The sequence below is a fragment of the Tamandua tetradactyla genome, chromosome 14, assembly GCF_023851605.1.
Source record: "Tamandua tetradactyla isolate mTamTet1 chromosome 14, mTamTet1.pri, whole genome shotgun sequence".
In the NCBI taxonomy this organism is placed as follows: Eukaryota; Metazoa; Chordata; class Mammalia; order Pilosa; family Myrmecophagidae; genus Tamandua; species Tamandua tetradactyla.
Window position 1 is genome coordinate 87,409,298 of NC_135340.1, and position 12,690 is coordinate 87,421,987.

Here is a 12,690-nt window from a genome sequence, read left to right on the forward strand (position 1 = left end):
TGGAGAATCACAACAAAGGTAGACTTGTGGGGACCCCTGATTGGGGCCCCAGGATGGGGACGAGACTAGGCTCCCAGAACCCCTTGGAATGTGAGAGGTGGCAGTATGGTTGGCATGAGGATGAGCTGGCATGTGTGGGCATGAATCACTGACCACAGTGGGCCCGCTTCTGAACTCATGCTTGTCGCATAGTAGTTGGAGAATAGAATCATGGCCAGAGCATCTAGCCAGTCCAAGAGTACCACCTGGGGTCAAAGGCCAGGCCTGTGGGGACTGTGGGGGTGGGCCAAACATTTCCTTAAACATGAGTGCCATGTCTGCTTGTTGTTTCTTCATCACAGGTGAACGTTTATGTGCTGGGGAAGACATTCCTCCTTCTGGCAAGAGAGCTCTGCATCAACGCGCCAGCAATAGGTACGTGCCTGGGTTAGTGAGAGCATGAAGGGTGCTGGCTTAGAAATCAGAGTGTCAAGCATTCTCTCAGGAGTGGGAGAAAAGGCACAGAGCATACAAGGGCTTCCCAAAGTAAGAAAACCCATCAGAGCCCAGCAAGATGGTGCAGTGAGGTTGCCTTAAGGGTTGAATGTGGTTGAGGGTGGGGCACTGCAGGGGTCTTACTTTTTGCTATACAAGTTCTGTACAACCCACCTGTCACGCAGGAGCTGGGGAAGGACAATCCTCCCTGGGCCCAGAAGGGAAGTGGGGTAGGGGTCTTGAAACACAGTATTCCCCTAGCCACCCTTTGTTTGAGCCTTACCAAGAAAAGGTGTTGGGATCCACAACCTGCTTTGAGGAATTTCTTTTTCCTTTGCCCAGTAGCCTCTAAACTAGAAGTACGCTTTGATGCAGAGGGCAGCACGTGGGACTGAGGTGGGTTGGCCCAGTCACCAGCAGGAAGACGGACCTTTGGGATTAGGCAGGGACCCTGGGGAGGGCCCCTGCAGCAGGCCCCTTGGTGGGTTCTCCTGGCCACAACCTCCTGACCCCAGTCCAAAGAGCACACCCCAAGGTGCATGCAGTGCAGGGCATCCCAGCCCTCGCCCCAAAGCAGTCCACACTCTGGAGAGAAGGCTGTTCCCAGGGCTTCCACCCCTCCAACCTAATCCCTACAGCATGGCTTTGTCTGACCTGCCAGGTGGCCTTTTCCAGAACATTCTAGTGAGGTCCAGAGAGGGGATGAGTCCTCAGCAGAAGGCAAATGCCAGGTGGGTGGGTGGGAGGGAGGCCCCCAGGGAGCTGGTGGGTTCTCTGTATGTACTCTGCTTTTTAGTTCCTTTGCAGTGTTTAGGAGTTTAGATTTTCTGTAGTTCTGGGAGACAGTTTTTGTCATCTTGGTTGTATGAGCAGCAGAACGCCCCAGTGTAAGACTCCTCATAGTCATGCACCTATAGCTGGCTATCATTTTATTAAGACTTCATTATGAAAATCCACTTAAATAGATGGGTGTTTTAAGTGGTTCCCCCACCCCCATTATGGATTTGAAGGGGAGGTCTCAAGTCAAGCTTAGAGAATTACCCAGAATTCAGGCGAGCAAAACAATGGTAAGGCCCTCAAAACAGGTGGTGTGGGCACCTGGGGGGCACCTGTCTGCCCAGTGCCCCAAAAGCTGCCCTCCGTCTGAGATGTGCACCCCAGCCTACAGTGGACACCTGTGAGGCCCAGCCACAAAGATTCAGAAACTGGGCGTGTACCTGCCACGTAGAAAAGGTTTCTATTTCACAGACTCAGGCTACAGCTGTCTACGTACAAAAGAGACATGAAATAAGTGAAGCCTTAATGTTGTCATGAGTCATTCAGCTTAAGGAATAAATATGCCATCAAAGCGCAAAGCGCCTAGGTAAACTACTGAGAGGAGGGGCAAGCGGTACCACCCCCTGTGCCCGCTCTCAGTACACTGACAGTGCTGGCCACCGTCCAGTTGGTGTCTCAGGCATAGAAGATGAGCTCAGGGATCTGGCCACCCTGGACCCCGGTACCATTGGTGCTGTCTGAGGAGCACTGGAACTGGAAGGTCACTTTCCCACACTGTACTTCCGTCATGCCCTCCTGCCCAAAGTAGCTGAGCTCACTGCCATCCAGGACAGCACTGACCGTGTAAAATGTGTCTTGCTCAACCTGGACTGGGTGTTCAAACCAGACTGAGAAGGTGTTGCTGGATCCATCAGACATGAACTTGGTCAGATTCTGGGCCAGGACGACCCCTAGGCGCTTCAGTTCAATCTTCACACTGTACTCCGCTTTCCCGGAGCTGGACCCGTACAAGCCCAGGCCTGCAACAAACACCCTCCTGTCTACAGCAAACTGGATGCTGTCGCACCGGCCCCGGTACCGCCACTGGTTGCTGCGGTAGGCAGAGGACTGGAAGCGGTGGCACCGCTGTGGGGCAAGGCCCTTCCTCTTGGTCAGGGGAAACTCGAGGTGGGGCTTTTTGGCGGCTGTGTACCACAGGAAGATGTTGTGGGTCTCCTCCAGCGTCAGGATGTCTGATTGGGCCGCACCATTGGCAAACTCCTCCAGGGTCATTGTAGGAATTCGAACCAGGTAGAGGGCTCGCCCCAAAACATGCCTCTTGTTCCGTGGAGAGATAGGCAGGCCTTGCCTCTTGCACTCTGCCTCAGCCCAGTTCAGCACAGCCTCAAAGACCACTGCCTCCTTGGTGTTGAGGGCCTCCCGCGTGAGGATGATCTCCAGTGTCTGGCGGTCGATCTCACAGAAGCCTTCTGACCGCAAGGCCATCTCGGCCTGTGCATCGATGACCTCCCAGCAGCGCTGAGTCAGCTCAGGCTCCTCAAACAGTCGGCTCTGGGAGAGCAGGACGCAGGCGTTCTTGGCTTCCAGGCTGGTCTCCAGAAAGTTGACACATGCTTTGGCCAGTGCAGGGACAATGTACTTCTTGGCAGCATAAAGAGTGGCCAGCACAGTGTCAGCTTCTAGATCGATCTCATCGCTGTACATGTACCTGGAAAAGTAAGGACCAGTGTCAGCTGCCAGGCAGGATGGGGCTGCCTGTCCAAAGACTCTTGGCCTGAAAGAGGCACCCACCACCCCCTCCTGTGCTTCCCTTAGAAGCTGCTGATGGAACCCGTGGTCACCGTAGAAAGCAGCCACCCTGCCCCTACCCTCTCCCTTAAAGGGATAGACTTACTTTAACAAGATCAGAAAAGCTGCAGGCTCCACGTCAGGAATGTGGATTTCAGACTTGATTTCTGCAAGGTCTCCGTAAAACATGGCATAGAAGACAGAGCTACCGACAGCCAAGACATACTGTGGACAAGAGACAGAGTTGCCTGTGAGTCCTCACTGGCCTGTGCTGCTCCAGGAGCAGGAGTGAAGACAAGGGGAGGCTGTGTGGCGCGCACGCCGGGTCAGAGGAGTCCATGCTTACGTAGGAGGTGGCGGTCTGGCCGCCCTCTGACGCTCAAAGGGCCCAAGGGCCGATCCTTGCTACCCACCTTGTGGGCCGGCACCCTCCTGGCCGCCCCTAGAGGCCCCACGATGAAGTGGACGTCGGCCATGAGCTCGTTGTTGAACATCAGTGCGTTCCTGCAAAGGGCAGAGACGCACGGGCTGGGGTCTGCGCGCCTGCCAGGGGTGGGGGTGCGGGCGCGGGGTTCGCGGGCCCCGGCTCACCTCTCGCGCAGGGTCGGGTGACAGGATTGCCAGTTGGGAGCCTCCAAGTTGTTGTTGTTCAGGGCGGGCGGCGCAGGCGTGGGTGCGGGCGCGGGCGGCCGGGCCGGGGCGCACGGCGGGCCGCCCTTCCTGCCCGCCGCGTTGGCGGCGTGGGGGGCTGCGGCGTTGCTGTTGGCGATGTCCGTGGCCGTAGCGGCCGCGGCGTTGGCGCGGGGGTAGAGCTCCGCGGCCATCTTCCCCGGCGGGGCCGCGGGGGCGGCCTCAGCGCATGGCGGCGCCGCGCCGCGCGCCCTCGCGCCGCGCCGGGGCCTGGGGAGGGGCTCAGGCGGCAGGAGGAGGGAGGTCAGGCACTGCGCGACGCGGCCGTGCAGGCAGGCCAGGGGCAGCAGCATGGGCGCGGCGGGCGGGCGGGCGGGCGGGGGCTGCTCAGTTCCGCGCCCAGTCCCGCTTGACAGCAGGCGGCGCCACCCGCCTGCCGCCGCCGCCCGCCGCGGCCCGGTGTCACGGCGCGCACGTTCGGCCCCGCCCCGCCGCCCTAGCCCTGTTGCCCTGGCCCCGCCTTGCCGCCGCCTCGCGTCACTGCGCGCACGCCTGGACCCGCCCTTGCCTTACGTAAGTGCGCGCACTCCTTGCCCCGCCCGAGCGCGCCCTTTGCTGCACAAGACCGGTAGTTTGTCCTCTGTCCCCGATTTCCTCGGTTCTCTGGGAGAGGCGGCCAGTCCCGGACCATCTTTTCCATCTAGAGCCCCTTGCTCCCAGAGGGGCCTTCTGACCCAAGACTGTACAAGTAGCCGGTTCTGTTTTTCAAAACTTTCACGTTCAGAAAAATCTCCCACGGGCGACTTGCATCCGAGTGGATGAGGCGCCGCAACTGGGGAGGACGAGGCAGGTGTGGGTGGAGAGGCGGGGCGTATGAGGCCTGGACCCCGGGGACGACTTGTCGCCTTGTCGACTGAGCACTTCGTTCATTCTGCTTTCTGGGTTTCATTTTCTTGAATTCTTTTCTTGGTGATGTGGTTTTGCTCTTTTCTTTATTTTGCCTATTTTAGGTAATGTGTTTTGTTGATTTCCTCTCTTTGCTAACTACTTCATTACTTCACTTTTCTAGCCTAACTATAAAAAACGTTTAAATCTATAAAATTACCTAAGAAAATTTTCTTAAGTTTCTTAATAATTTGTTTCAGGGATAAGGAAAGTGTGTATATTGTTTTTTTGTGTTGTTTTCTTTTGCTAATTTTTAGTTCTATTGTAATTGAGGTCAGAGAACGTGGCCTGCAGGATTTCTGTTCTTGGGAACGTATTAAGGTTGTGCATCTTTAATAAGTGTCCCATATATTTTTAGAACAAATTATTCATCTTTGTAGAGCATGGAATTTAAAATATATTTGCTACATCGAGCCTATGGCAATGGTATTTACTTCTGCTAGTCTTTACCCCTACTTAGTCAGCTATACATATACTGAGAGAACTATGTTTAAAAACTTCATGTATTGTGGAGATCGCTCATTTCTAACACATTTTGCTTTCTCTAATTCTTTAGTGTTATTACATGCATACAGATTTGTAACAGCTTTATCTTCTTTGAAATTGTCTTCTTTCCATTCTGCAGTGTCTGTTGCAGCCCCTTTGATGTGTTCTTACCTCGAATTCTATTGAGACTGCGCCTTTCGTCTCCCTTTTGGCCTTGTCTGCTTGTTCCTAGCCCAACCTTCATCCTTCATCTTTTTTGTATTATCTTGGTGTCTGTGTAAACAACATATCCTGGATTTTCCCTTTCTCATCCAAGCCCATTGGGAATTTAACTTAGTCACGTGATTTATGTTTGTAGATTACAGTGAGGTCATATAGTTGTGTGTGTGTGTGTGTGTGTGTGTTTGACTTAGAAAAGCAATCTGTTCCATTATAAGCACTTACATGGAGACTAACAGGCCTGCTGGTGACACAGGTCACCCAAAAGGGAAATGGTACCAAACTAGTGGTTAAGGACTAATTCGTAGAAATGAAACAGAAACAAACTCTTATCCAGGATTAATTTAATTTTAAACAGTTATTAGCTGTTGAGTCATTCTTCTCAGCTTAACTAGACAGTCTACCTGTGGTGACCTAGCAGGTAAAAACACACATCTTTACAACTTGGTGGTCCCAAGGTTAAAGAAACAAATGTTTAACGGAAAAGAAAGAAATAATATGAAACAGCTCAAGAAATATACTAACTAGCAAAAATGCAGGGAAAAAGAGGAACAACATAAGATAATGTTATGACTTAACTGAAGAAACTGAGAGGAGACTGATCTACATAGGAAAGTATACATCCTGGAAAGTCAGGTATGGCAGTTTTACAGTAGGAATCTATACGATTTGGATCTTTCCCCTGTTTCCTGAATAAACACATCTTTCAGTATTGTACTTCATGGCTCAGAGGCTAACCAGTATGGCTCTATTCCTTACCCACTCTAACCTTAAATGAACTGAAAGCCTTGGGAATATAGCATAAGAACAAAAATGACCACATGCATAGATTCCCCTTGTGTCTACTTCAACCCTGGGTTTGAGTCTAAAAAATTCCTGAAGAATATTTAAATATGTTTGTGGCTTTCCTAAGTTAAGGCCCCCAGTTAATATTTAGAAAACACCCAATGACTGTGTATTAATGGTAACTGTAGAGGAATGGCCGGACAAAGTCTATGTCTCAAAACCAGTGTTCAGTCAATCTCAGCGTTGAGAAGAAGAAAGGGGAGTTGAAATCACATGTGCGGACATATCAAGGCCCCTCGTCCTTCTGGACCCACACTTCCTTCAGGGTCTTCATCACTGTGAACATCCTTTGCCATCGCTAACCTTGTGTGAGGTCGTCTTCTGAACCGATCGCCCAGGGTTCCCTGGGACCTAGGAGAAGTCAGACGTTTAGGCAGTGTGGCCACCATGAGTCAGCAACAACTCTGGGGGCCTATCTTCTGCACCTTCTGGAGATTGTTCTGTTCCAATTTTACTTGAATCTCAGACATTCAGTCGACAATCGGTACCACTGAGAGCCAAAATAGTTTCATCGTGAGGTGATCACTGAACCTGGAATATCTCATCCTTACGTGGTTCAAAGGCATGCAACTTCAGTTTCAGATTTCTCAGCTCCCACAAGGCAGCACTCTTGCCAGCTGACTCTGTGGCTGGAGTGAACTCACTACAAGGACTGAAAGAGAAGCTGGTTCACCACAGCAGTGTGAGCTTCAACCGAGTGGCTTGGTTGGAAATACTGTTTGAATGAGTATCCCAGACCGTAAGTTTCTGATCATCAGCTGTGTACCCAAACAGACTCATGGAGCGGATGCCAGGAAACATCTTCAACTGCAGTTGAGTGCCCTCCCTGTAAAGATGGTCTTAACATCCACCACTTCTCCTTCCTTTGGGTCGGCACTGATGCCCCACAAGCAGATGGTATGGTCACCTGAAGCACTAAGGAAGTGCCTGCCGAGATTTGGATTCCAGGAAAACCCATAGCCTTCCTTCTGGTGTCCATGGAGATGCAAGTCTGGGTTGCTCTCTCCAGAAGGGTCTGGTTTAAGGATGTTCCATGTCATCGACAATAGGGACATCACTGGGTGGAGTCTGCAGTGAACCAATGGTTCTGGGGCATAGAATGGCCCCTGTTCCCTTCTTTGTCATTTATCTTGATTTCTATATCAGTTTTTCCACTCACTGAGCCAAAAGCTCCTTTCCCACTATTGTAGTGTGATGTGTCAGACTGAGCATCATCACCAGGGAGCTGCATGTTGCTGTGGCAAGGTGGTTCTGTTTATCTGACGCATGTGTCCCTGGACCATGCCAAGGGATGCTGAACTCTTTTACTGCTGATCTGGTTACATCATGAAGCCACTGTGCAGTGAGGCTGTGCTGCTCCAGAGCATGGTCCACGGCCAAACCCTAAAGAAACGGGTGTTCTGTACTCCTCGGTGGTCACACGTTCTTCTGCTGCAGCACAGAGGTGGCTTTGGGGTGGCAGGGGAGGGGGTGGGGTGCTCACTCAGCATGCTCAGCATCGTTACAGTTTTCTTTTGAAATCATCCTTCCTAATTGAAGCTATTTTTCTTCCCTGTTTTTAGCCTCTTGGCTTAATAATCTTAAAACATTTACCAATGTTTTAAGCCTGCAGTTTTCATTTTCTAGAGTTAGCCAGTGAGTTAACAATAAGATGCTGTTACTGTCTCACCTGCATTGGGAAGAGGCCTTTCAATGCTGTTTTCCTCCCAGCTCTGATGGCTCAGGAGTTGTTGGAGGTTAAAAATTAACAGTTATATTATTTTTAAATATGCCTTTTATTCCTCACAAGAATATCATTTGTAGCAATCTGATCATCTAAACAAAAAGCAAAAAGGTGGAAGCAAGCTGTATCCCCACATGGCCTGGGCCCCGCCCTGCCGCATGCATATTGTGGTGGCCCCGTGACTATGTGGCTTCTGTGGAGGTGGAAAGGGTCCGAGCTGCCTGTGTGGGGCAGCCAGTAGGCCTAGGCCACTTTAGGGGAGCTGCAACTTTCTATGGCCTTGGAGCCCTTGCTCAGGCTAGTAGGGGGTGGGAGGGAGCACGTCGGGCCTCCCAGGAGCCAGCACTCCATCATGTGGGCCCTGTGAGATGGAGGCACCGGGAGCATCATGTGCGTCGTTCCACTGCTTGCTGTCCAACCCCCTGCTGGCCGCGTGTCTGCTCCCCCCCGCCGGCCTGTGGTGGCCCTAGCCTTCCTAGACGGTCCTGTCTAAGGCAGGCATGTCGCTTGTCCTTAATAGGAGCCCACATGTTTCCTTCAGGGCCCTTAGGACTGGACCTACAGCCAGCTGGGTACCTCGTGTTATGTGGTCAGTCCCTGTCACCCCAGTGGGCTGTAAGTGTCACAGAGCCATGTCTTCCCAGCACCCAGCCCAGAGCCAGGTGTAAAGCAGGCCCTTGATAAATAAGAAGTAGGTGTGTGTGCATGCATGTGTGTGGGCTTATGCATGTGTGTATGTACAGATCTTTTTTTAAAATATTTTAGTTGAAGTGAGTAGGGGTGTACAATTAACATCCAAATTGATTTTTCCTTAGTTAGAAATGTGCATTTTTCAAAAAGAGAAGCACACACACCTCAGAAGATAAAAGGGAAAAGACAGGAGGTGGTAACTCACAAGAGAAAGGACAGCATATAAATCTGTAACAGTGAACCATGAAATGTGAAATTAATCCACAAGGCATCATTTTGCATGTGTATGTGGTGGGGGGGGTCAGGGGGAAGGACTAGTCTACATTTCCCCCCGAAATAGCAACCTGTGGTGCTGGTGGAGGTGCTGGGTACAGGCGTCTTGTCTCCTCCCACTGCGGGGGCAAGCAGGTGCACCCTGACCAGCTGGCCCAACAGGGTTTGCTGTGCCCTGCACTCCGTGTCTCTTTAAGCCATTTGACAAGTGTCTCCACCTCTGAGGACCCAACGGATGGCCTGTGGGACAGATGCATGGAAAGGGCCTGCTAGCATGAGCCCCTGTGCCTCCGGTGGCCTTGGTTATTGGGTGGGTTTTGGGGATGGGGTGAAACATGGGGACAGGGCAGGATGTTGGGGACAGTGGGCTGTGGGGATTGGCCAGGGGCTTTTGCCCCACTGAACTGGGGGGAGCAAGGCTATACTGATGGGGTGTCCCACAGACCCCTGCTTGTACATTCCGCGCTTTGCCCACCTGCTGGAGTTTGGGGAGAAGAACCACGAGGTGTCCATGACGGCTTTGCGGCTCCTGCAGAGAATGAAGCGGGACTGGATGCACACAGGCCGGCGCCCCTCGGGCCTCTGCGGTGCAGGTACCGGCATCTGGGCACCTTCGGCCCCAGTTTTTTCAGCAAGATGGGCTGCCAGGGTGACCAAAAGAGTCAGAAGTATCTGGGCACAGGGCACCTGGCCTTGATGGTGACAGGTGTGTCCTGGCCATCGTCTTAGGCCATCTCAGGTCCAGCAGAGTCGAGGGCCTGGCCACTGGCCACCACGCAGCCGCTCTGCCCAAGATACCCCTGTCCCCAGCCCTCTTGTTCGTGACCTATGTCCTGCCAGGTTGCAGACGTCCACCTACCCCCCCAGGCCTGTCAGCAGGCAGAGCTATGGGTCTGGATTTTGTTTCCAGAGTTAACCTTGTACCAAGAGCTGCTTCCTGGCCTATGCATTTCTGCACATCCCCCTGTTGTCCCCCTCGGGCCCTGAGACAATGACAGGAGCCTTAGAGACTGAAGGTAGTGGCTGGCCCTGCCCATGTTCACAGGCTGCCCAGCATCTTGTGTGGTTACAGTCCAGCTTCTTAGCCAGACCCCTCACCTCATCCACAGGACACCTTACTGCTTAGGAGAGACACTGGGTCAGCTGCCATGGATGTCCTGGGCAGGCTCAGGCCAAGTGTTTGGGTCCCCCAGAGGGGTATTGTCCTTGCAGCAGCCCCCTCCCACATGCCTGCAACACCCCCAGATGTGCTGTCCCAGCAATGTGCTTTGGCTTCCTTCCTGCTACAGGTCTGGGCAGTACGACTCAACCCACTTTTCCTGGGCCCGGGACCATCCCTTCCTCCTCTTTGGCCCCTTCCCTTGTATCTGTGCCTTCCACCATCTTGACACCTGGCTTTTATGGCCCTGCTGCAGCACCAGGCCTCCTGGAGGAGGAACTACAGCTCTGGCTAAATGTGTCCAGGTGGGAGGCAAGTTTTCTGTTTTCTTAATGCTTCTCTACAGCCAAGTTCCCCACGCTCTCTTTGTCTGCCCCCAGCACTTCTGGTTGCAGCAAGGATGCATGACTTCCGGAGGACGGTCAAAGAGGTCATCAGTGTGGTCAAGGTGTGCGAGTCCACGCTGAGGAAGAGGTGGGTGGCCCCTGCTTGTCACTGGGGGACCCAGGTGCAACCCCGGCAAGGCTTGCTCCCCAGAGCACATCCTTGGGTGCTGGAGTGCCCCAGGCCCCTCCAGGGCACAGCAGTTGAACTGTGCTGCTGGGTGGACACCCTGACCCTCCTGGGCTCCCCCCAGGGTGTTTGTGAAGTCTCACTAAGCCAAGAAACAAAGGCTTGTCTGGTGGGCTAGCCTAGCTGCTGGGGGCTGGAGGTCTCCTCTCCCCTGAGAAGCTCTGTCTTGTGAAGGAGGGTTCCAACCTCTCCTGCCGGGGTTGAGGTACTGACTGCGTTCACATGTGCTCTCTAGCGATGGCTTTGCTAGACAGACTCTGACAGGTGCCGTGCTGGCCCTATCACAGGTAGCCCTGTCCTGTGTCAGCTGAGCCAGATCTCATCACAGGGCTCAAAGACACAGGAAGAATCCACTTTTCTTTAACATTCTCTGGAAACGTGACCTTATTTAACACTGATAATTCTGTGAAAATAAAGAAAACAGATAAGCCAGTGAGAGCCAACCTTGAATCACTCTTGTTGGCTTACACAGTCCCTGCTGGCTGCAGGGCTTCCTGGCACCCCCAGCACAGGAAACGGAGATACTGACTGGCTCAGTCTTCCATCCCAGCCCATCCTGTGATCCTTTGACAAGGAGCCTGGGGTTGGGCATGTGGGAACAAGGAGGGGGCCCCAGGCACTTCTCCCTCAGACCCAAACTGTCAGCAAAACCAGGCAGGGACCAAGAAGCTGCCGGAAAGGGACTGGGCTGTGCTTTAGTTGCCCGTGGCTTTCTCTCCCAGCAGCCACGACCCTCGGGGAGGTTTAACAACGTCCGGTTCGAGGGCATGAGGTCCCATTCGCTTGCCCGTCTTAGGCTCACCGAATTTGAAGACACGCCCACCAGCCAGCTGACTGTCGATGAGTTCATGAAAGTCGACCTGGAGGAGGAGTGTGACCCCCCTTCCTACACTGCTGGGCAGAGGAAGCTCCGGATGAAGCAGGTAGTGGGCCCTGAGCCTCACCCTCAGTGTGTGCCTCAGCTTCGAAGTTTTGCAAAACTGGGTTGGTTCCTGAGGCTGGATTCAGCTGGACACCTGTGAGCCCGTGTTCACACCTGGCCCAGCAGGGGCACCAGGGCTGGGACTGCCCTGCAGGTGGGTGGGCTGCTCTGGGGGTGGGCTTTGTGGGGTCAGCGGAGGGGACTGGGTAAGTGGGCACTTGGTGAGGAGCCTTCCTTGCCAGGGACCAGCCAGGGACCCTGTAGGCTCTGTACAGAGGTGCTCTGGGCAGGTGCTCTGGGACCCGGCGCCGAGTGACTCAAGAACCTGGGCTGTCGCTCTGCCAACAGGGTACTGCTCTGTGTGTCTGTGGGCTGCAGGCCCATGCATCTTTCCTTGCTGTGAGAGGCCAGGGGCTGGAGGAGGGCCTTTGGGGTATGCCTTGAACCGCTGCTGCAGCCCTAGTCTCCTTGTCTGGGCTACCTAGCTTAGACAAGGAGGCTGCCGAGTGGGCCTGGCCCCTGGCCCAGAAGATTTGGGTTTCTGCTGTGCCCCTGCCTGGCCCCCACCCTCCCCACACCCATCATGCCTGCCTGCTCTGGGCATTACCTGGCCCGGACACGAGGTCCTCATCCCCCATCTTGGGAGCCATAGGGTGGCAGCATGCCAGTCACATGCCACAGCAGCGTGGGGGACAGGGTGCTGGCCAGGGCAGGGTGGGGGTGCCGGGCATCCCGGAACAGTCTCCATGACCCCCACCGCACCCCTCGACAAAAATGCCCAGTCCTGCTGTCACCTGAGGCCAGCTCACGAGATGCATTGTGAAAGTGGCATAACTTGAAAGGTACTAGGAAGCTGAAAGAACTGAATGCCTGTGTTACCAGCCAGGGGCAGTCCCTGTTAGCTTTGAGTGTATTTCCTTTCATCCCTCTTTTATATCTTCATTGTTCTGGTAGCCAGGTTTTGCAGGGAGCAGTGCCACACTCCTCTGCACAGAGGGGCAGCAGTGGGGCCAGGCCAGGGAGAGGGCCGGCAGTCCAGTGGCCCAGAGCCTTTCCCTATGCCTTCGGCGCTGACCCTGATGGGGGCACTCCCGTTGCTGCCCCCAGAGGATGGCCTCTGCCTGGGGTGGGAACAGAGCTGGTGCTCGGGCCTCTGCACCTGGGGAAATGCTGCTTCTCCCCTCT

General features: G+C 53.9%; 2 protein-coding genes and 1 pseudogene across 7 annotated transcripts in view; 1 reads left to right on the top strand and 2 right to left on the bottom strand.

Moving 5' to 3' along the window:
* BRF1 (BRF1 general transcription factor IIIB subunit) overlaps nucleotides 1-12,690 on the top strand; it is a 68,097-nt gene that overhangs the window by 37,745 nt on the left and 17,662 nt on the right. For 4 of the 5 annotated variants that reach the window (XM_077128366.1, XM_077128367.1, XM_077128368.1 and 1 more), the window contains exons 5-8: nucleotides 342-414; nucleotides 9,295-9,444; nucleotides 10,391-10,484; nucleotides 11,380-11,506. In XM_077128366.1, the coding sequence (XP_076984481.1) occupies nucleotides 342-414; nucleotides 9,295-9,444; nucleotides 10,391-10,484; nucleotides 11,380-11,506 (444 nt within the window). Of the gene's footprint in view, nucleotides 1-341; nucleotides 415-4,227; nucleotides 9,162-9,294; nucleotides 9,445-10,390; nucleotides 10,485-11,379; nucleotides 11,507-12,690 lie in introns of those variants that run through there. The other variant, XM_077128370.1, reaches the window with a different exon arrangement.
* BTBD6 (BTB domain containing 6) lies at nucleotides 1,387-4,022 on the bottom strand. 2 transcript variants are annotated; one of them, XM_077128364.1, is made up of 4 exons: nucleotides 3,631-4,022; nucleotides 3,453-3,543; nucleotides 3,146-3,264; nucleotides 1,387-2,959 (listed from the first exon to the last, which is right to left on the bottom strand). In XM_077128364.1, exons 1-4 carry the CDS (start codon nucleotides 4,020-4,022, stop codon nucleotides 1,927-1,929), a joined length of 1,635 nt encoding a protein of 544 aa, XP_076984479.1. In that variant the 3' UTR covers nucleotides 1,387-1,926. The 2 variants fall into 2 exon arrangements, with proteins under 2 accessions (XP_076984479.1, XP_076984480.1); XM_077128365.1 differs by lacking the exon at nucleotides 3,453-3,543 and having other exon boundaries at nucleotides 3,631-3,704.
* Nucleotides 5,657-7,664, bottom strand: LOC143656555 (histone-binding protein RBBP4 pseudogene; annotated as a pseudogene).